Source organism: Pinus tabuliformis, chromosome 8 (assembly GCF_031772625.1).
Source record: "Pinus tabuliformis cultivar Carrire ecotype Pingquan chromosome 8, CPIR1, whole genome shotgun sequence".
Classification (NCBI taxonomy): Eukaryota; Viridiplantae; Streptophyta; class Pinopsida; order Pinales; family Pinaceae; genus Pinus; species Pinus tabuliformis.
The window spans coordinates 1,880,072,035-1,880,092,781 of NC_142294.1; the positions used below are offsets into that span (position 1 = coordinate 1,880,072,035).

At 35.8% G+C, this 20,747-nt stretch overlaps 1 protein-coding gene across 1 annotated transcript; it reads right to left on the reverse strand.

Moving 5' to 3' along the window:
• Positions 1–14,378: 14,378 nt before the first annotated feature.
• Positions 14,379–15,695, reverse strand: LOC149243899 (uncharacterized). The gene is made up of 2 exons (XM_089371335.1): positions 15,140–15,695; positions 14,379–14,773 (listed from the first exon to the last, which is right to left on the reverse strand). The coding sequence occupies exons 1-2, from the start codon at positions 15,693–15,695 to the stop codon at positions 14,379–14,381; spliced, it is 951 nt and encodes a 316-aa protein (XP_089227461.1).
• Between the last annotated feature and the right edge of the window lie 5,052 nt (positions 15,696–20,747).

Sequence of the window (20,747 nt, forward strand, 5' to 3'; positions counted from 1 at the left end):
GTTTGTTTTATAATAATATTTTTATAATTTATCTTTTTAAATCAGAGAATAATTAATAGGAATTTTAAGAAAGTAACTTGAAACTTAAAAAACAATTATATATATAAAAATTAAACTAAGAATTTAAACCCAGATTAAAATATTTATTATAATTAAATCTAAAAAATAAAATTAAAAAGTGAGTAGTTTTTCAATACAATTTTTTGAAAAGTTTTCCTGTTTATTTTCCGATCTAATTTGTATAGAAATTGAGAGGGTTTCATTGAAATCATAAGTTTGATGAATTCACAATCGAACTACCACAAGGGGTTTTGGGCGGTGTTGAATCCATATATGTAGTCAAAAAACAAGTTTAAATAACACAAATCAAGATTTGACCACAATTTTTTTTGCGATTCTAGCCAGAAATATGTAGTAAAGTCCAAAAAATCGCACTTAAGGACTACACCATTAAAAAGATTCAAACTAATAAAAAAATTAATAAAAAATCCATATATGTAGTCAAAAAATGAGTTTAAATAACACAAATCAAGATTTGACCACAAATTTTTTCACGAGATTCTAGCGAGAAATATGTAGGAAAGTCCAAAAAATCGCTTAAAAAGATTCAAACTAATAAAAAATAAAAAATAATTGTGTGAAGAGGCTCTCTCTAGCCTAATGTGGTGGAGATGACTTATATTAAATAAAATAAAATTAAAATTAAATGATTTTTCCTATGATATTTTTCTTTAATGTAACCCATTTAAAGGCTAATAACTCTCTCTAGCCTGGTGTGGTGGAGATGACGTATGTTAAATAAAATAAAAATTAAATTAAATGGTTTTTCCCATGGTATTTTTCTCTAATGTAACCATTTAAAGGCTAATAATTAAACAAATGTAAATCCATCTGAGCTTTAAATCTACAAAGCGCCCCGAGAGGGATCAAATAAAATAAAATTAAAATTAAAAAAAGAAGAAGAAAGTAATAATTATAATTATCAATAAAATATTTAAATTCGATAAAATTACATAAAACCAAAAATAAAATAAAACAAAATAACATAAAATTAATGATTATATTATAATTATAATCACAATTAACAATTAAATCAACCTAGATCCATGATCTATCAAGCACAAAGAGTGACCAAATTTCTTTTCACTCAAAAAGACGTTTGCATCTTAAGAGATTTGACCCCTCCAGACACTTAGATTGGTAGATCCAGAATTAAGATGGATCATTTTATAAAAATAAAATATAAAAAAGTAATTCAATATTTAATTTCATCAAACAATAATAATCACTATCATAATTTATAATTCATAAACTAATAAAGTCATGAAATCAACCTCCTTCGATCTTAACTTTGGATGTATCAAGGGCATAGAGGAATCAAATCCCTTTAAGTGTAAACATTTTCTCAAGTTTTGTACTAAAAAAATGAGTTTTCACCCCGAGAGATTTGATCCCTCTTGTCATTTAATAGCTCTGAAGTTAAGATGGTTCTAGACTAGTTGTAATATGCCAAGGAATGTGAGTGGTGATGGCTCACTTGGCCAAGTTTTGATGAAATGTTCTAATACAATTTTATTAATTGGGGTTTTCCCAAAATTGGGGGTTTCCCAAAATTGGGGGTTTCCCAAGATAAACATTGTGGCCATTTTGTTTATGTTTCATGGTTGTTTTTAGTTTATTGTTAATTCTCTTATTAATTTTTATTATATGTTAGGTTGAGCAACAAAAGCATAACTTGCAAATAAATTTTAATTGCAGAAAATAATGGCAAATAAATAAGATGGTGGAATAATCAAACACAAAAACTGACACAATGTTTTATGTGGTAAAACCCTCCTTGCAAGGGAAAATTCCATGGGGCAATGATAATTGATATTCTTACAGTCATGTCTATTACATTGTATTTTCATCTTACATTTGATTTTTTTTTTGGGTGGGTGACCCTTGGTTCCACGGTATATTTTTTTTTGGGTTGGTGACCCTTGGTTTTAAGGTATAATTTTTTTTGGGTTGGTTACCCTTGCTTTCAGGGTATAAATTTGAGGGGCGTTTTTACTCATCAAGTAAATGATTTTATGACATATTTATTTTAAATCGTACATTGCATATTATTTGAATTTTACTTTTATTAATAGTTTAAATATTTTAGAATTTAGATTTCTGTGATCCATAATAATTTTAACAATAGGTCAAAATCACATAAGAGATATTCTCATTGACGCATTTGGAACCAACTAGTGTGGTTTATCTTGAGGACAAGATGAGGAACCGGATCTAGGCGTTGTAATAAATAGATGTAGAGAGCTACTAACTAGCCATTAGGGAGTAACAACTAGTTTGGCGTTGTAATAAATAGATGTAGAGAGCTACTAATTAGCCATTAGGGAGTAACAACTAGTTTCACTGAAGGCAGAAATTAAAAAATAGGTTTTGAAAAAGAAGAGTAAGGGAATTTATTGAATTAAACTCTTATTAAATTTTTTATGAAATAATATTAGTTGGGATTCTAATAAAATAATATAATAAACTAAGCACTTAAAAAAAATAAAAATAAAATAAAAATAAAAATAAAAATAAAAAATATAATTTTTTATTTTTATCCTCTTATACCCTCATTATTATATATTATTATATATAATATCTCCATAATTATTAATATTAATAGGTTTAGGCCTCAATATTATTAATGTTATTTTTAAAAATAATTAGTAATAATATTAAATAGTAAAATAAAAATATTAAAAATAATAATAATAATAATAATAATAATAATAAATAACTAAATAAATAAATAAATTTTGTTTATCCCTTTATAACCTTATTATTATATATAATATCTCCATGACTGTTAATATTAATAATATCCTCATAACTAATAATATTAATAGGTTTAGGCCTACATATTAACTAATAATTAGAATATTAAAAAAATGTGATTAGGAAGAAAGATCAGGAATCCAGCATGTGTTGATACTCCAGCCATCATCCCTATTCAAATTAACAAGCCTCTTTTCAATCTTTAAGGCCTCCCTAAATTTAGGATGATCAAAATGGTCAATCCTCCCTTTTCTTGACGTTCTTATCTTTAAGAAGGATGATGGTTCTTTCTCTCATCAAGTTTTTCAGAAGAAAATTCACACGGAGCAATATCTCCATGCCAGTTCCCACCATTTTCTTGCACAAAAGCTAGGCGTGTTCAACACCTTAGCCACCTGGGCATTACAAGTTTCTGACAAAAATCACCTTGAAGATGAGAAAACCCACCTCCTAAAAGTTTTTATTAGGAATGGTTATAGTAGGTCCCAAGGTCTTAGGGCTTTTCAAAATGCTCAAAAAGGTCGTAAGAATAAGATTGATCCCAAGGATTGGTCTTCTGGAGTTCATCTTCCTTTTATTCAGGGGACCACTGATAAAATTGCTAGGATCTTGAAGAATCATAAGATTCATTCTTCTTTTAGGCCCCTTAACACTATTTGGAGTTCACTTCGGTCTGTTAAGGACCCTGTTAACCCCAAGGATGGGAAAGGTGTTTACATCATTCCCTGTGCATGTGGAACTCCTTATATTGGTGAGATCGATCAATCAATAAACCAAAGGATCTGTGAACATGTTGTTGACATCAAGCATTGAAGATCTCGCTGCTCTGCTTTGGCCGAACATGCAGAGAAAACCGACCATCACATCTGCATTGAAGACGCTAGTGTCATTGCTAGCATTGACCATTTTCATCATCGTAAATTTAGGGATGCCTTAGAGATTGAAAAGAGACGTGTTAATTTAAATAGGGATGATGACTAGAGTATCAAGTGATGTTGGATTCCCGCTTTTTCTTCCTAATCACATTTTTTTTTTAATATTCTAATTATTACTTAATATCTAGGCCCAAACCTATTAATATTATTAATTATGAAGATATTATTTATATTAATAGTCATAAAAACATTATATATAATAATGTATAATAATAAGGTTATAAGGGATAAAAAAAAAATCTATTTATTTATTTAATTATTATTTCTTTTACATTATGATTTTTTTTTATTTTATTTTTTTATTTTTACTATTTAATATTATTACTAATTATTTTTAAAAATAATATTTAGGCCTAAACCTATTAATATTGATAATTATGAAGATATTATATATATAATATATATATATCTATATATATATATATATATATATATATATATATATATATATATATATATATAAACTGCTTGGTTTATTATATTATTTTATTAGAATCCCAATTAATATTATTTCATAATTTTTTTTAATAAGAGTTTATTTCAATAAATTTCCTCGCTCTTTTTTTCCAAAACCTAATTTCTAATTTCTGCCTTTAGTCAAACTAGTTGTTACTCCCTAAGGGGTAGTGAACAACTATCTACATCTATTTACTAGATCTGGTTCCTCATCTTGTCCTGAAGATGAACCACACTGGCGTTACTGGATATGGTTCCTCATCTTGTCTTGAAGATGAACCATAGTGGTGAGTAACGACTAGTTAGCAGCTCTCTACATCTATTTACTAGATCTCTGGTTCCTCATCTTGTCAAGATGAACCAGCTAGTTGTCCTGAAGATGAACCACACTAGCTGGTTGTCGACGAGAATATTTCTTATGTGATTTTTACCAAAGATGTTGTTAAAGTTTAAATATTATGTAATATGTATTTTTGTTATTTTTTTTGGAAATATAAAAATAAATTTTTTTATTTAAATTTCCTGTTTTAATCAAATTATTATTATTATTATTTTTTTCTATATTCTGGCTTGATCATAAAATAACCTTCAACCAAATAATAATTTTTTTTTTTGCTAAGTAAGATTAATCTATTATTTACAAAAAGAGAATACTGTTACATCATTTGGGTCCTGATAATCATCGTGCCTAAGAGATAGGCCGAATGAGCATGTCTAGTCCAAAACTGTAAGATGAGAGAAGATATCCCGCGCAGGGGAATCAGGAAGAAACATTTGGGACTTGACTATAGAATCGACACATGAACATACCACTGATACATGCACATATCACTGGAACATGAAACATGACAGTAGATCCGACACAAGAACAAACACATATAATCAGACAAACAGAGCCAAAACTGAATCTTGTCCAGATGACCAAAAAACTGAAGAGGATTTGAGACATGGGATTAAACATCAGGGGGCTCTTCAACAATCCTGCAGCCACCTTCGTCAATTTCCGTCCCTTCCGTCTGAGCTGGATCAGTTGAAATAGTATTGACAGCGCTGGCAGGCTGTGATATCCCGTAGTGCATTGCAGGAGAAGGCCCAGGGGAGTGAGGCAGAGTGATACCAGGCTCGCCTTCATCTTGGGTATCTTCCAGGAAAAGCACAGAGACATGAGCAGTAATTCGGGGTCGACTGAGAGCACAATTAAAAGTGAAAGTAGCAGAGCCAAAGGACGGCGAGCCGGTAGAACCTGGAGAGCTTGGATTGATAAATTGACCCGGTCTCATGACGTTTTCAGATCTCAGAGGGTCTGGAACCTGCTCCTTGGAACCCGGCCCAACAGAAGGGCGAGAAGGGTTGCCATGGCCGGAGCCCCTACGGCTTAACAAACGCTGGCGGGGTCTCGTCATAACTATCCAGAAATTGCAGACAACAAGATGAAAATAATCAACCACAGGCGGAAATCCACAAGTTACATTGAGAGTATTACCTGCAGCCGAAGGAAGATTAGGCACAACAGTGGGGATTCTGCTACCATCAAAGAGCTGTCTGCTACCGCCCTGATTAACAGCCTACGATCCCGGGTAACCTTTACTATCAGCCAGATTAAATCCGCAAACACCACCGCGGCAGCCTCCTTCAGCTGCAAAAGAGTCCTTCTCCCCAACCATAATCCGAAAACATCAGACAGAGCCAGACCCACCCAAGACCTTTGCGGAACCAAAACCCAGAATGATTCTGAATATCATGAGGCATAGTAGCATTTCTTTTTTTTTGTAAGTCAGATAGATATATTATGAAACAAAATATTGTACAAAAAATCTGCAGAGGCAGATCGAGACCTGATGAAGACAGATCAAAAGACACCAGACACCAGCCCTAAGACAACCAGAAACTATGAAATTTCAGAAGCAAACCGCACACCGCGCAGGGTGGCCTTAAGCTTTTAACTTCTACGCATGTTTTTAACAAAAAAACTTCTTAAATTGCATCTCTGTAACTGGAAAACTATCAGGGTGAGACAGAATTACATATCAAGACCTCATACAGACACCAGACAAAAGCCATAACGGCCTACAGTAACAGACAACAGACAAAGCCAGCGAGATGGCACAGACATGATAGAAGACAAGGCCGAAGAGAAGACACCAACAAACCCGAATCACTGCGGGGGCATTCCATATCTGCTTGCAATGTCCAGACCTTGTTCCAGGACATGCCTGTCCACTCTTTCCAGCAGGGATCGGTAGTTGTTAAGTTCCTTCGGCGGAGCTTGCTGCTTGCTGTCAGAGCTCGGTGGATCCGGACATATGGTCTTCCGGAGAATTTGGATAAGCAGAGTTAATTTCTTATTGACCGTTTCCGCCTTATCATACACAGCTGAAATTTTATCATCCAACGCTCCGCAAATCTCCAGCATACTATTTAGTTGGGCTTCAGATATATGGTTTTCCCCTTGGGACTTCTGGTTCCCAGCTTCCATGGAATCCAGAGCTTTCGCCAAAAGGGTCTTGACCCGCCAGCTTTCTACCTGTGTGCGCACAAATTGGGTGGCCCGCTTGGACGCAGTACGAGGGTCGGTCAGCCAATCTACTTCCCTAGCAATTTCCTCCTCATTGCGCGGCTGTTCCTCCACCTTTACCGCAGCCTCCATCTCCTCAATTCTTCGTTTATTTCTTGTAGTTGTTCGAGTTTCATAAGCACTCCTTGCAGCGCGGAGCTCCTGGTTTGCGCTTATGCTCCGGCAATTCCCAGTATCCATAACTCTCCTTTTACCCGTTGCTTGAATCTCAGCTCGGACTCGAGAACAATTGCAACCCACAGTGATGCTTTTAGATGTCGTGAATGAAACGTTGTTCCAGCAGTTAGTTAAATAGCTCTTCTTCATAAGGCTTCCTACGCTGTTCCTCGCCTCCCGAAACATCGTGGGAGTACTGCTATCATAGTTCCTATGGGTGGTCGTAAAAGCTACGTAATGGCGCCTGCTATACAAATAAATGTTGCTCATGCCTTGATGAGTAAACTTGTGCCAAATGTCGATCCTGTCGAGGTGGCATCTGCAGTAGTCCCTTCGGAATGTCCACTTGAAGATGTGCTCTCTGTGCCCCCTTTGATGCCATAAATACATACGCCTGGCCTGTCCTTTCGATTTGTGCCAACCTTCGCTACTCATATCTTCTCCCGAATTTTTCATCATGAGGGGCCGATATAGTCTGCCACTTTCCGGTTAAGCCCGATTTGCATTGCCCACGTCCTCTCTTGCCATCTCTTGGCATCTCTCCTTAAGGTGAGGACAGTCCACTTGCTGCCAACATGTGTCCCATCTCCTGTCTTGATTATCAAGACTATAGTTTGCCAAGTAATCAGCAAGCCCATTTGCCTTACGCCTGACCGATTGGAAGACTAAACCTTTCATTTCACCGATTAATTTCGCAATGTTCTCTGTCACCTTGGCGAGCCTCCAGTGTCTCGTGGCTTTGCATGCCTGAGTGCCTCCTTGAATTCTCTTTGCGACCGAGATAACCAAGGAAGAGTCGCCTTCTACCACTGCATTGCCTGTCGGTAGATTCCTTAGAATTTTCAATCCTTGTTCTAACGCCGCGAACTCCATCTCATTGTTCGTGCCTTCCCCCAACTCTCTGCAGTAAATATGCACAATTTCTCCATTCTGGTCTCTGATAACACCTCCAATGCCAGCTTTCCCGGGGTTGCCTCTAGAGGCACCATCAAAATTCAGCTTCAAACCTCCCGCTGGCGGACAAGTCCATCTATCAGCCTCCGAGTTTGGTTGTTGCTGGTGTCTCGGCGCTGCGAAGCTGTGGTTGATTTCCAGTTGAAAGCACTTCAAGATTTGTAAGTCTCGATCCGAAGGCTTTTCGTTGGGATCTGTCTTGCACTTTGTCTGAATCAATTCTTTAATATTTGTAAGAATGGTTGCTTTTGAATGCTCAATGCTCCTGTTTTCATCCTGAAATACCCTCCTATTGCGCTCTTTCCATATTGTCCACAGTACAAAGCCTGGCATGGCTTTCCATATGTTATTGACTCTCTGGTTTTTGGAAAAATTGATTTTCCAGTTTAAAATCGTGTTTTGGATGGACTCTCGGTCTCGGTCTGATTTCCGCATGATTCCCTCCATCCAGTTCCATAGATGGTTTGCCCAGTCACACGAATTAAATAGGTGGTTTATGGTTTCTTCTTCACCTGAACACATCGGGCATCTGGAAGGCCCTGCGAACCCTTTCCTTCGTAGCTTGTCCCATGTCAGGGTTTTGTTCCGCATTAGTAGCCATAAAAAGGTCTTAATTTTCGGCCAAAATAAGCTGTCCCACACTTTGTTGCACCAGGGCGTTGCTTCCTCCTGTTCTGCCTTTACTAACAGTTCCCTCGCCTCTTTCAAAGAGAAATTCCCATTACCTGTCATACCCCATCTGAGCTGATCCTCTTCCTCTGTTTTCCTTATCCTTCTCTTACGAATCTGACTGTTGAGTTGTTTTATGCTTTCATCTCCCTCAATGTTGTTATCAGCGGTTAGGTATGTCCATTCTCTCCAGTTTGCATCTCTGCTGCTCAAGTCCCAGTAATGGCAGACTCTGCTTCTGCCTTCAAGCTGGCTGAACTGTTTGAGATGTGCTAACTCTGGGGTTTCTAGTTTGGGGAATTGGTGCCATGCATCTTCCCAAAACAGGGCAAGCCTGCCATTGCGTATTTCCCAAAAGCTATTTTCCTGTACTAGGCTGCGGTTGTGTCTTGCAAGATTCCAAATGGGCGAGCCCTCTGGAGCCTCCTGCAATCTTATGAGATCCTGATGATTGAAATTGGGGAGGTACTTGTGTTTCCAATGTCTGGCCCATGGTAGATTGGGCTCTTTAATCCATCGCCACCATAGCTTTGCTCCACAGGCTGTGTTGGTTACCTCCGGGTCCACAAGATTTAGTCCCCCCAAGTATTTCGGCTTGCATAATTTGCTCCAGGCTACTAACGCCCATTTTCTCTTGTCCCCACTCCCGCTCCATAAAAAGGATCTCTGTATCGCTCTGATTTGATGAAGAATCCCTTTGGGGGCTGGTAGCATGGATAATAAATACTGCGGAATGGAATATAACACTGCCTTTGTAAGGATTAATCTTCCTGCAAAGTTCAACGCCCTGTGTGTCCAGTGTTTGCATCTGTTTTCCATATTGGCTATGATCTTTTCCCAGTGCACTTTCTGCCATGGTCTCAGAGTAAGGGGAGCTCCTAAATATCTCGAAGGTAAACTGCCTATTCGGAAGCCTAGAAGATGAGAGAGGTGAGCTTGAATAGCACGATGAGTGTTGAAAAAGAAGATCGTAGATTTGGAGAAGTTGATTTCCATCCCTGAGGCTCTGCTAAAGAGATCTAAGATGTCCTTGAATGCCAAGGCCTCTTTCACTGTGGGGCTGCCATGTAACATAGTGTCGTCCACGAACTGTTGATGAGTAGTAGCAGGGATAGTTGGGATTGGTTGAAGACCTTTAATTGCCCCTTCAGCTTTCTTCTTGGCTATAGTTCTGCTGAGACCCTCCATGAGGATAACGAATAGGAAAGGGGATAAAGGATCGCCCTGTCTTATTCCTCGCGAAGGTGAGAATGGTTCAGATGGGGCCCCATTGACTAAGATCGAGAACCTCGCAGATTTGATGAGGGCCAAAACCCAGTTAACCCAATGCCTGTTGAAACCAAAAGCATTCAAAATTGCTTCGAGGTATTTCCAGCTCACTTTGTCATAAGCTTTTGATAAATCCAGTTGCATTAGCATCCCTGCTTTTTTCCCCGAATGTAGAGTGTGGATCATCTCTTGAGCAAGGATAATGTTGTCTAATATTTGCCTTCCCTCTACATAACCCGATTGCTCTTCCGAGATGATCCCCGGGAGAATGGGCTTCAGCCTATTGGCAATGACTTTTGAAATTATTTTATATATAACATTACAAAGAGCAATAGGTCTGAACTTTTCAGGTGTATTAGCTTCCTCGACCTTTGGAATTAGTGCTATGAAGGTCGAATTAATGGATTTGAGAATGGTTCCAGAATGCCTGGAGTCCTCTACGACCTCCCAGATATCCTGCTTCACAATGTTCCAGCAGGCCTTGTAAAAATTGATTGTGAACCCGTCCGGCCCAGGGGCTTTATCGTTTGGCATGCTTCTTACAGCTTCCTCTACCTCTTCCAAAGTGATTTCCCTATTCAGGGCCCAGTTTTGCTCAGAGGTTACAACTTTAGGAATGGCTTTTAGAAGTTCCCTAATGGCTTCTCCTCTGTTTGACTGCGGTTCCTGTGCTATGGATCTGAAGTGAGCTGTGAGCAACTCTGATATGTCATGGTGGTTCTTAACTGACTCCCCGTTTTCATTTCTCATCTCAAGAATTTTGTTTGAACTTCTGTAATCTAGAGCAGATCTGTGAAAAAATTTAGTATTCTGCTCTCCCTCCTTTAGCCACTGAATCCTTGATTTTTGCCTCCATAAGATTTCCTCTTGCCTACATCGACTGTGCCACTGTTGAGTTAGAGTCTTTTCCTGTTCGATGGAATCCTCACTGCTTTGTCCTGTTGCCCATTCTCTGTGAATTTGTTCCAGCTGATTTTCTATAGAGATTTTTTCCTTGAAAATGTCCCCAAAAACTGTTCTATTCCACTCTTTTATCTTATCCTTTGTGAGTCTTAATTTCTTCTGCAAATTAAACATCTTAGAACCTTTGCCCTCCCAAGGTTCTGACCACCATTTTTCAACCATCTGAAGGAAGTTAGGATCCGCCATCACCTTTAGGTACTCGACCATAAGGGAGAGGAGAGGGAGAGGATGCGTAAGCAGGCTTGACCATAGGGCCGGAGTAAGGTCTGTAGAATCTTTCCCGCTAGGTCCCTTTCTCTTTCTTCCTTACTTCCTTTAGATTCTCCTTTTCAAGGATCCAACCAAATTTTTTCAAATCTAAAGGGTTTATTCCTTGGTGTGCCATGAACATCCTCTATAAGCGATATTGGCCAGTGGTCCGACCCTCCACTGGGCAGGATATCTGACTCTACAAGGATACCCTCCCTTATGATGCTCTCGGAAACCAAAAACCTATCCAAGCGAGAGGCTATCATTCTATTCCCCCCTCTTCTATTGTTCCAAGTGAAATTGCCACACTTGGTATGAATGTTAACTAATTTAGCATTCTCAATGAAACTAATGAAGTGCTCCGCATCCCTATTGAGTTTCCTTAGACCCCCTTTTTTCTCTAGAAGGGTTGTTATCATATTGAAATCACCCCCCACAATGCATTTAGACACTGGGTGCCTGCTAATAAGCCTATTTAAAGAGTTCAGGAAATTGATTTTATCCTCTATCTTCTGAGGTCCTTATACATTTACACATAAATAAGATGCAGAGTTACCTGTGGGTTGAACTTCCACAGCGATGAAGTTCTTGTTCGCTTCTGCAGATACTATTTGAAGCGCTCTTGTGTCCCACAGGGTTGCCAGTCCTCCCTCTCTACCCTGACTTTCAACTTCTAGATAGTTCATATGCCTACCTATCTTCTTGGTTAACCTTGACATGTTAGATCCATTGCATTTTGTTTCTTGTAAGAACATAATTTCCGGTCTATATTTCTGGAATTTGCGGTTCAGCATTCTGTGCTTTGCTTGGCTATTCAGCCCTCTTCCATTCCAAGATATGATCTTCATGATAAACTTAAGGGGTTATTGAAAGGATGAGAAGGCGCTGAGAGCCTTCATTTTTCCTGAGTTAATCATTATCATACCGAGCTCCTGCAGAACTTCATTGCTTGTCTTTCTGCCCCTTTTCTTCTTTTGCCTTGAGCTTGAAGAGTTCCAAAGAAGACTCTTCGGGTGGAGACTATTACCCCTTGCTATGCCTAACTTCCTATGTTGTCTTTCTAGAGTTGCTTGCTGTCTTGCTGTAAACAGATCACTGATCTTTTTTATTTCTTCTTCTGGTACCGTTTCTATACCTAGATTTTTCCAGTTCTTCGCTATGGCCGGTAGATTCATCCCTTCCCGGGCTAAAACTTCCTCCAACTCCACATCCTCGATTCCTCCATCACTTGTCATCATGTCTGTGTCCTCCTCCGGGTCCTCTGGTAGCTCCCCAGGCATAGTAGCATTTCGCTGCTACCAGAACTCTTAAATAAACGGGCGCCTCTCCCTCGATCTTCACCCGCCATTACTGTGGCTATCAGGGTGGTTGCAGGCGGGTAATCCTCAGTGCGTGCGGAGCCAAACTTCTGTTTAATGCCGAGACCCTTCATTCTATCTGTCTTAACACTTGCCTCGCTTAATGTCCCGTCTTCCCACCCGGTATTCCGTCCGGCGTGCATGCTGGACATGTGCCCTTCACACCTTGCCGTCCTCCATCCCATCGAATTAATGACTATGCAGAGCACCCGCATCCGGGGGTGTAGCTTCTTCTTGCACCATCTGGTTGCATTCCTGTAGTTTGTCATTGTTCGGAATTATGTTTGTTGGTCCTGTGAGTAATGCTAGGTTGCTTTCTACCCCCACATTGGCTAGGAGATCGGCTACTTTGTTGCCATCCCTCTTGACATGACTGAAGAGTATTGCTCTGTTGTTAAGAAGCTCAAGTTCTATTGATTCTAATATGGCTTCCAGTCTCCAGCTCGTAGCAATATTGCTAGCATGTGAGCCATTAAGGAGTTGTTGAACCATATTGATGAGAAGCAAAGAGTCTCCTTCTACCTCCAGGGGAAGGTAATTGTGTGTTATTGCCAGTTGGAGGCCTTGCCATAGGCCCTCCATTTCCGCAGAATTGTTGGTGTCCCAACCAATATTCCCAAAGTAGATCAGTTGAGGCTTCCCTGCATGATTTCTAAATATTCCTCCATATCCTGCCTTTCCAGGGTTGCCCTTGGAGGCTCCATCAAAGTTGAGCTTGATTGAGTGTCTAGAGGAGCAATCCAAGATTCTTTTTTTGTATTGTTGGTTCTTGAGGGAGCATTGTTTAGAGAGGCATTAGGGAGTTGTATATTCCAGTTTTCCATAATAGTTCTCTCCCTGTCGTTTGAGGGGAGGTCCTCCTTAGTCCAGGTGTGTGTTAGCAGAGTTTCTTTGAGGTTTGTGCAGAGTCTGTTCCATATATGATCTAAAGAAGAACTCTGGTCTTTGAAAATGCGTTTGTTCCTTTCTTTCCAAATTCCCCATACGAGCTGTCCTGGGATTATTTTCCATAAATAATTGAGAATTTCACTCTTGTATGGTTTCTTTTGCCATTGACGCAAGGTATCGATGATATTCTCTGCCACTCTGCACCTTCTCTGACATCTGAAACTAACCTTTTCCCACAACTGATTTGCCATAGCGCAAGTGTAGAACAAGTGCTGCAATGTTTCCTCCTGGGCTTTGCAGTTGACACACATTGAGGGTCCATTATAATTTCTTCTCCTTAGCTTATCCCAAGTTAGAATTTTCTGATGCCCCACCAGCCATAGAAAGATTGATATTTTAGGCCAGATTCCTGTATCCCATATTTTTTCCCAGATGAGATCAAGGGGAGACTGGTTGGAGTTGATTAATTTGTAGACTTCTGAAGTTGTAAAGGTTCCTTTTGGCTTGTATCCCCATCGAAGGATGTCTTTGCCTTCTGAATGTCGTATGTGTCGGTTTTGAAGTTCACATTCCAGCCTTTCCTTGAAGGAGCGATCCAAAGTCCTTGGTAACCTGTCACTTGGTATCTATTGCCTGTATCCTTGCTCCTTCTCCTGGGTCCAGTATTGTCTGATAGTTTGCCTCTGTTGCTCCTCCCCTATGCATGATGGAAGAGGGTCGAGGATGTTGCTAAGCTTCAGCATTTGGTTCCAGGCATCCATCCAGAATCATGCTATTTTGTCATTTCTTACTTCCCAGAAGCTGTGTTGTTGTATTAACCTGTAATGTTGCTTGGCCGCATTCCATATGAGCGATCCTTTTACATTGGGAATAAGCCTGATTAGCTCCTTTTGTGGTCTATTATTTGCATACTTGGCTATCTAGATGGTGGCCCATGGTTTGTCTGTGTTGGAGAGCCACTGCCAACAGAGTTTGGCACACATTATCGCATTGCTTTGATTGGGGTCTCGTAGTCCAATGCCTCCCTTTTCTTTGGGCATGCATACAGTTGTCCAGTTTAGCAGGGCCCATTTTTTGTTAGTAGCAGTACTACCCCATAGGAAGTTCCTTTATTCTTTTTATTACCCATTTGGGCGCTGCTAGTATTGAAAACAGGTATAGCGGCATAGCCTGGAGTATAGCCTTTATAAGCACCACCCTGCTAGCAATGTTCAAAGTTCGATGCGTCCAGAGATTGAGACGAGAATCCAGCTTCTCAATTAAGGTGCGCCATGATGAATGTTTGATGGCTGAGTCAATGAGGGGAGCTCCTAGATATTTAGAGGGAAGGGTGTCTATGGGGAAGTCCAGAATACGGGCTATAGCTCGCTGCACCACAGGAGAGGTATGGAAGAAATAGATTTGAGATTTGGCATTATTAACACTGGTGCCTGAGGCTTCAGAGAAGTCATTGAGAAGGGATTTGAAGAGGGAGGCTTCCTGAACTGAAGGGTAGCCAAAGAGCATGTTGTCATCAACAAACTATTGATGGGTTATGGCTGGGGTGCCATGAATGGAAATCCCTTTGAGCTGATGGGAGACGTGCGCAGATTTGATATACCTGCCTAATCCTTCAGCCATTAAAACGAACAGAAAGGGGGAAAGAGGATCGCCCTGCCGGATTCCTCTGGAAGGACTGAAAGGTTTAGAGGGAATGCCATTCACAAGTATGGAGAAGAATGTGGATGATATAAGACTCATGATCCACCGCACCCACGTGGGCGAGAAACCATAAGCATTTAACATTTGTTTCATGTAGGTCCAACTTATTTTATCAAATGCTTTTGAGAGGTTAAGCTTTAGAATCATACCTGCCTGTTTGTGATGCTTGAGGGAATGAATGACTTCATGCGTGAGGATGATTCCATCGAGGATCTGCCTCCCTTCCACATAGCCAGACTGTTCCGGTGATATCAGCAAAGGCAAAAGAGGCTTTAGTCTATTTGCTATTACTTTTGATATAACTTTGTAGATGACGTTGCACAATGCTATAGGGCGGAATTTGTTCGGTGTATTAGAGTTCTCCTCCTTTGGGATGAGCGCAATGAAGGTTGCATTGAGGGAGGGTAAGAGCCAATGAAGAGCCCTGGATTCCTCTACAACTTGCCAGACCTCCTCTGTTAATATTTCCCAGAACTGGTGATAGAAGGTGGTTGAAAAGCCATCTGGTCCTGGTGCTTTGCCTGCTTTGAGTTGGTGCATTGCTGCATCCACTTCCTGAGGGAGAATGGGACGTAAAAGAATCTCATTATGCTCATCTGTAATGATTTTTGGGATTTTTCTTATAATTTTATCGATGGCTGGTTTTCTGTTTGTCTCAGGCTCTCTGTGCACTTGTTTGAAGTGTTGTAGAAATTCCCCCTCCATTTCTTCATGCTTTTCCAGTCTTGCCCCTTCCTAATTCTGTATGAATGAGATGTTATTGTGCATTCGTCGCTGGACAGTGGTTCTATGGAAGAATTTGGTATTCCTTTCCCCCTCTCAACCAAATAATATTATAGATATATATGTTTCATATTATTTTAAAAATTCAAATATAATCAACTCTGTCTAATTGCCAAAGTAATCAATATTTTTGTGTCATTATATATAGTTACAATTTATGTAATTTAAAAGTTTTTACAAATTATATTTACATCATTCTTGTAAAATTTTCAAGTATCTTGGTTAAATTTATTAATTTTAATGTATTTTGAAGAGTAAGGATTGATTTCAACTTTTTAATCTGATAAGTTGGGGTTAAGGATGACCATATAAATAACAAAACAAGTTTGAACTCACTTTTAAATAGGAATTTGGGATGATTCTAACAGGTCAAACAATAATAATATAAGAGTAATAGAGCTCTCCAACAAGCAAGTTAACACCAAAGGAAACCACAAACCAAGTTGAGTTTAGATTCAAGTATGAACTAAATTGAAAGCATCACACCCTTGGTAACCACACATTAAGATTTCCATATCCAACCACAAAATACATTTGTTTTCTAATCAAATTAATAGATAGACCCAAAAGTGAGATCTATCACCATTGTGCCAACACTAAATAAACTACATAAAACCTATGACCCATGGCTATAGACATGTCTTTTGAGTCTTAACCTAAAGCTTTAGGGTATTCAGATTTAGGCTTTAGTGTGTACAATGAAACATTGCATAGTGTGAGTGAAGATGGAGAAGAGATTTTTTCTTATATTGAAATTTCAACATTATTGGGGCATTATGTGCTTATCTTGGAGTATCAAGAAGCAAGATCACTAGGTTTTTATATTATATATATATGCAATTCCAAAAGAAATATTTTTTTTTCACAAGGATCTAGCAATACAATTTCAAGCAAGATTGTTATCTTTTTGTAGTTTAAAATATATTTTTGAATGCATAAATGGATCCAACATCATCAAAAACCTCTGGGGCACTCAATTCTATAGATTAAACATCTTAAACTCAAGTTTTTAAAAATCTCTACCGAATTTTGATTAAAATTAGCCTCAAAAAATGTCATGAAAAATGTCATTTCATCTATAAGTTGGACTCTCTCTTTTAAATTTCAAGTCCTCCATCAAATTGATGGTTTGAAAAATTGAATAACCTTCATCATTAATATGCATATTTTAAAATAATCAATTTTTATGGTTAAATAAAAGAAATACGTGTAAATATCCCTTAATTTTAACCTTGTTAATTGATACATTTTTACTTTATAAATTATTTAACAACATTATATTGTGAGTGGAATTCCCCACAAATTATTATATAATTTCATGATTTTCCAAAAGATTACCTTTGATGATATTTTTCATTTTTCTACCATAATTGTATCAAGATTAAATAATAGATGTAAACATTTTTCAATATAAAGTAGGAATTTTTATTATAAACAAATTTAAAGTAACTTTTATAGTTTGTTTTATAATAATATTTTTATAATTTATCTTTTTAAATTAGAGAATAATTAATAGGAATTTTAAGAAAGTAATGTGAAACTCATAATTGTATCAAGATGTAAACATTTTATATTCTTGATTTATCTACCATAATTGTATCAAGATTAAATAATAGATGTAAACAATTTTCAACATAAAGTAGGAATTTTTATTATAAATAAATTTAAAGTAATTTTTATAGTTTGTTTTATAATAATATTTTTATCTTTTTAAATTAGAGAATAATTAATAGGAATTTTTAATTATATAATTTCATCATTTTCCAAGATATTACCTTTGGTGATATTTTTCATTTCTCTACCATAATTGTATCAAGATGTAAACATTTTATATTATTCATTTCCCTACCATAATTGTATCAAGTTTAATTAATAGATGTAAACATTTTTCAATATAAAGTAAGAACTTTTATTATAAATAAATTTAAAATAACTTTATAATTTGTTTTATAATAATATTTTTAAAATTTATCTTTTTAAATCAGAGAATAATTAATAGGAAATTTTTATTATATAATTTCATGATTTTCCAAGATATTACCTTTGATGATATTTTTCATTTCTCTACCATAATTGTATCAAGATGTAAACATTTTATATTATTCATTTCTCTATCATAATTGTATCAAGCTTAAATAATAGATGTTAACATTTTTCAATATAAAGTAGGAATTTTTATTATAAATAAATTTAAAGTAACTTTTATAGTTTGTTTTATAATAATATTTTTATGATTTATCTTTTTAAATTAGAGAATAATTAATAGGAATTTTTTGTTATATAATTTCATGATTTTCCAAGATATTATTTTGATGATATTTTTCATTTGTCTACCATAATTGTATCAAGATGTAAACATTTTATATTATTCATTTCTCTACCATATTGTATCAAGTTTAAATAATAGATGTAAACATTTTTCTATATAAAGTAGGAATTTTTATTATAAATAAATTTAAAGTAACTTTTATAGTTTGTTTTATAATAATATTTTTATAATTTATATTTTTAAATTAGAGAATAATTAATAGGAATTTTTTATTATATAATTTCATGATTTTCCAAGATATTATCTTTGATGATATTTTTCATTTCTCTACCATAATTGTATCAAGATGTAAACATTTTATATTATTCATTTCTCTACCATAATTGTATCAAATTTAAATAATAGATGTAAACATTTTTCAATACAAAGTAGGAACTTTTATTATAAATAAATTTAAAGTAACCTTTATAGTTTGTTTTATAATAATATTTTTATAAATTATCTTTTTAAATTAGAGAATAATTAATAAGAATTTTTTATTATATAATTTCATGATTTTCCAAGATATTACCTTTGATGATAATTTTCATTTTTCTACCATAATTGTATCAAGTTTAAATAATAGATGTAAACATTTTTCAAAGTAGGAATTTTTATTATAAATAAATTTAAAGTAATGTGTATAGTTTGTTTTATAATAATATTTTTTTTAATTAGAAAATAATTAATAGGAATTTTAAGAAAGTAACGTCAAACTTTTATATATATATATATATATATATAAAACTAAAAATTTCAATCCACATTAAAATATTTATTATAATTAAATCTAAAAAATAAAATTAAAAGTGAGACTTAGTTTTTCAATGCAATTTTTTCAATAGTTTTCCAGTTTATTTTCCGATCTAATTTGTATAGAAAATGAGAGGGTTTCATTGAAATCATAAGTTTGATGAGTTCACAGTAGAACTACCACAAGGGGTTTTAGGGGGTGTTGAATCCATATATGTAGTCAAAAGACGAGTTTAAACAACACAAATCAAGATTTGACAACAAATTTTTTCCCCAGACTGAGAAATATCTAGGAAAGTCCAAAAAATTCCACTTAAGGAATACATTAAAAAGATTCAAACCAATAAAAAGAATTAATAATTAATAAAAGATAACTATGTGAAGAGACTCTCTCTAGCCTAGTGTGGTGGAGATGACTTATATTAAATTAAATTAAATTAAAATTAAATGATTTATCCCATGATATTTTTCTCTAATGTAACTCATTTAAAGGCTAATAACCCTCTCTAGCCTAGTGTGGTGTTAAAAAAAAATAAAAATAAAATTTAAATGGTTTTTCCCATGGTATTTTTCTCTAATGTAACCCATTTAAAGGCTAATAATTAAGCAAGTGTAAATCCATCTTAACTTAAATCAACAAAGACCCCCCTAGAGGGATAAAATAAAATAAAATTTAAATTTAAAAAAAGTAATAATTATAATTATCAATAAAATATTTTAACTCGATAAAATTACATAAAACCAAAAAAAAACAAAAAAAAAAAAAAAACATAAAATTAATGATTATATTATACTTATAATCACAATTAATAATTAAATCAATCTAGATCCATGATCTATCAAGCACAAAGAGTGACCAAATTTCTTTTCACTCTAAAAGTCATTTGCATCTTAAGAGATTTGACCCCTCCAGGCACTTGGTAGATCCATAATTAAGATGGATCATTTTATAAAAATAAAATATTAAAAAGTAATTCAATATTTAATTTCATCAAACAATAATAATCACTATCATAATTTATAATTCATAAATTAATAAAGTCATGAAATCAACCTCCCTCGATCTTAACTCTGGATGTATCAAGGGCCTAGAGGAACCAAATCCCTTTAAGTGCAAACATTTTCTCAAATTTTGTACTAGAAAAATAAGTTTGCACCTCGAGAGATTTGATCCCTCTTGTCATTTGATAGCTCTGTAGTTAAGATGGTTCTAGACTAGTTGTAATATGCCAAGGAATGTGAGTGGTGACTCCTCACTTGGCCGAGTTTTGATGAAATGATCTAATACAGTTTTATTAATTAGGTTTTTCCCAAAGTTTGGGGTTTCCCAAGATAAACATTGTGGCCATTGTGTTTATGTTTCATGGTTGTTTTTAGTTTATTGTTAATTCTCTTATTAATTTTTATTATATGTTAAGTTGAGAAGCAAAAGCATAACTTGCAAATAAATTTTAATTGCAGAAAATAATGGCAAGTAAACAAGATGGTGGAATAATCAAACAAAAACTGACACAATGTTTTATGTGGTAAAACCCTCCTTGCAAGGGAAACATCCATGGGGCAATGATAATCGATATTCTTATTATTCTTTCTTATTGTCTCTATAGGCTTACATGGATAAATAACAACCTATCAAATTTTTTCTAAATTTGTTAAGAGATTTGTCTCTATAGGCTTACATAAGAAACGTTTTACATAAAACAAAAGAGTTCCTTTTATATGTTTTTCCCAAAACTTAGCTTAGAAAAAACAACCCAAACCAAAGCAATCGATTTGAAATATTATCCAAGAATATAGATAAATAGTTGGCAACTTATAACAATCTCCAGCTTGACAACAATTTACTTAATATATCATGCCCAAAATATTCATCACCTTCCTTGCAAGCCAAAGGAAGCTAGGGAGATTTCAGC

Bases quoted from the DNA above. Each gene is read 5' to 3' on its own strand.
- LOC149243899 (XM_089371335.1), bottom strand. From the start codon at position 15,695: ATGGAGGGGGAATTTCTACAACACTTCAAACAAGTGCACAGAGAGCCT. The intron at 14,774-15,139 runs GTATGATTCTAA...GCTACCCTTCAG, and splicing joins CAAGCATCACAAACAGGCAG to TTCAGGAAGCCTCCCTCTTC.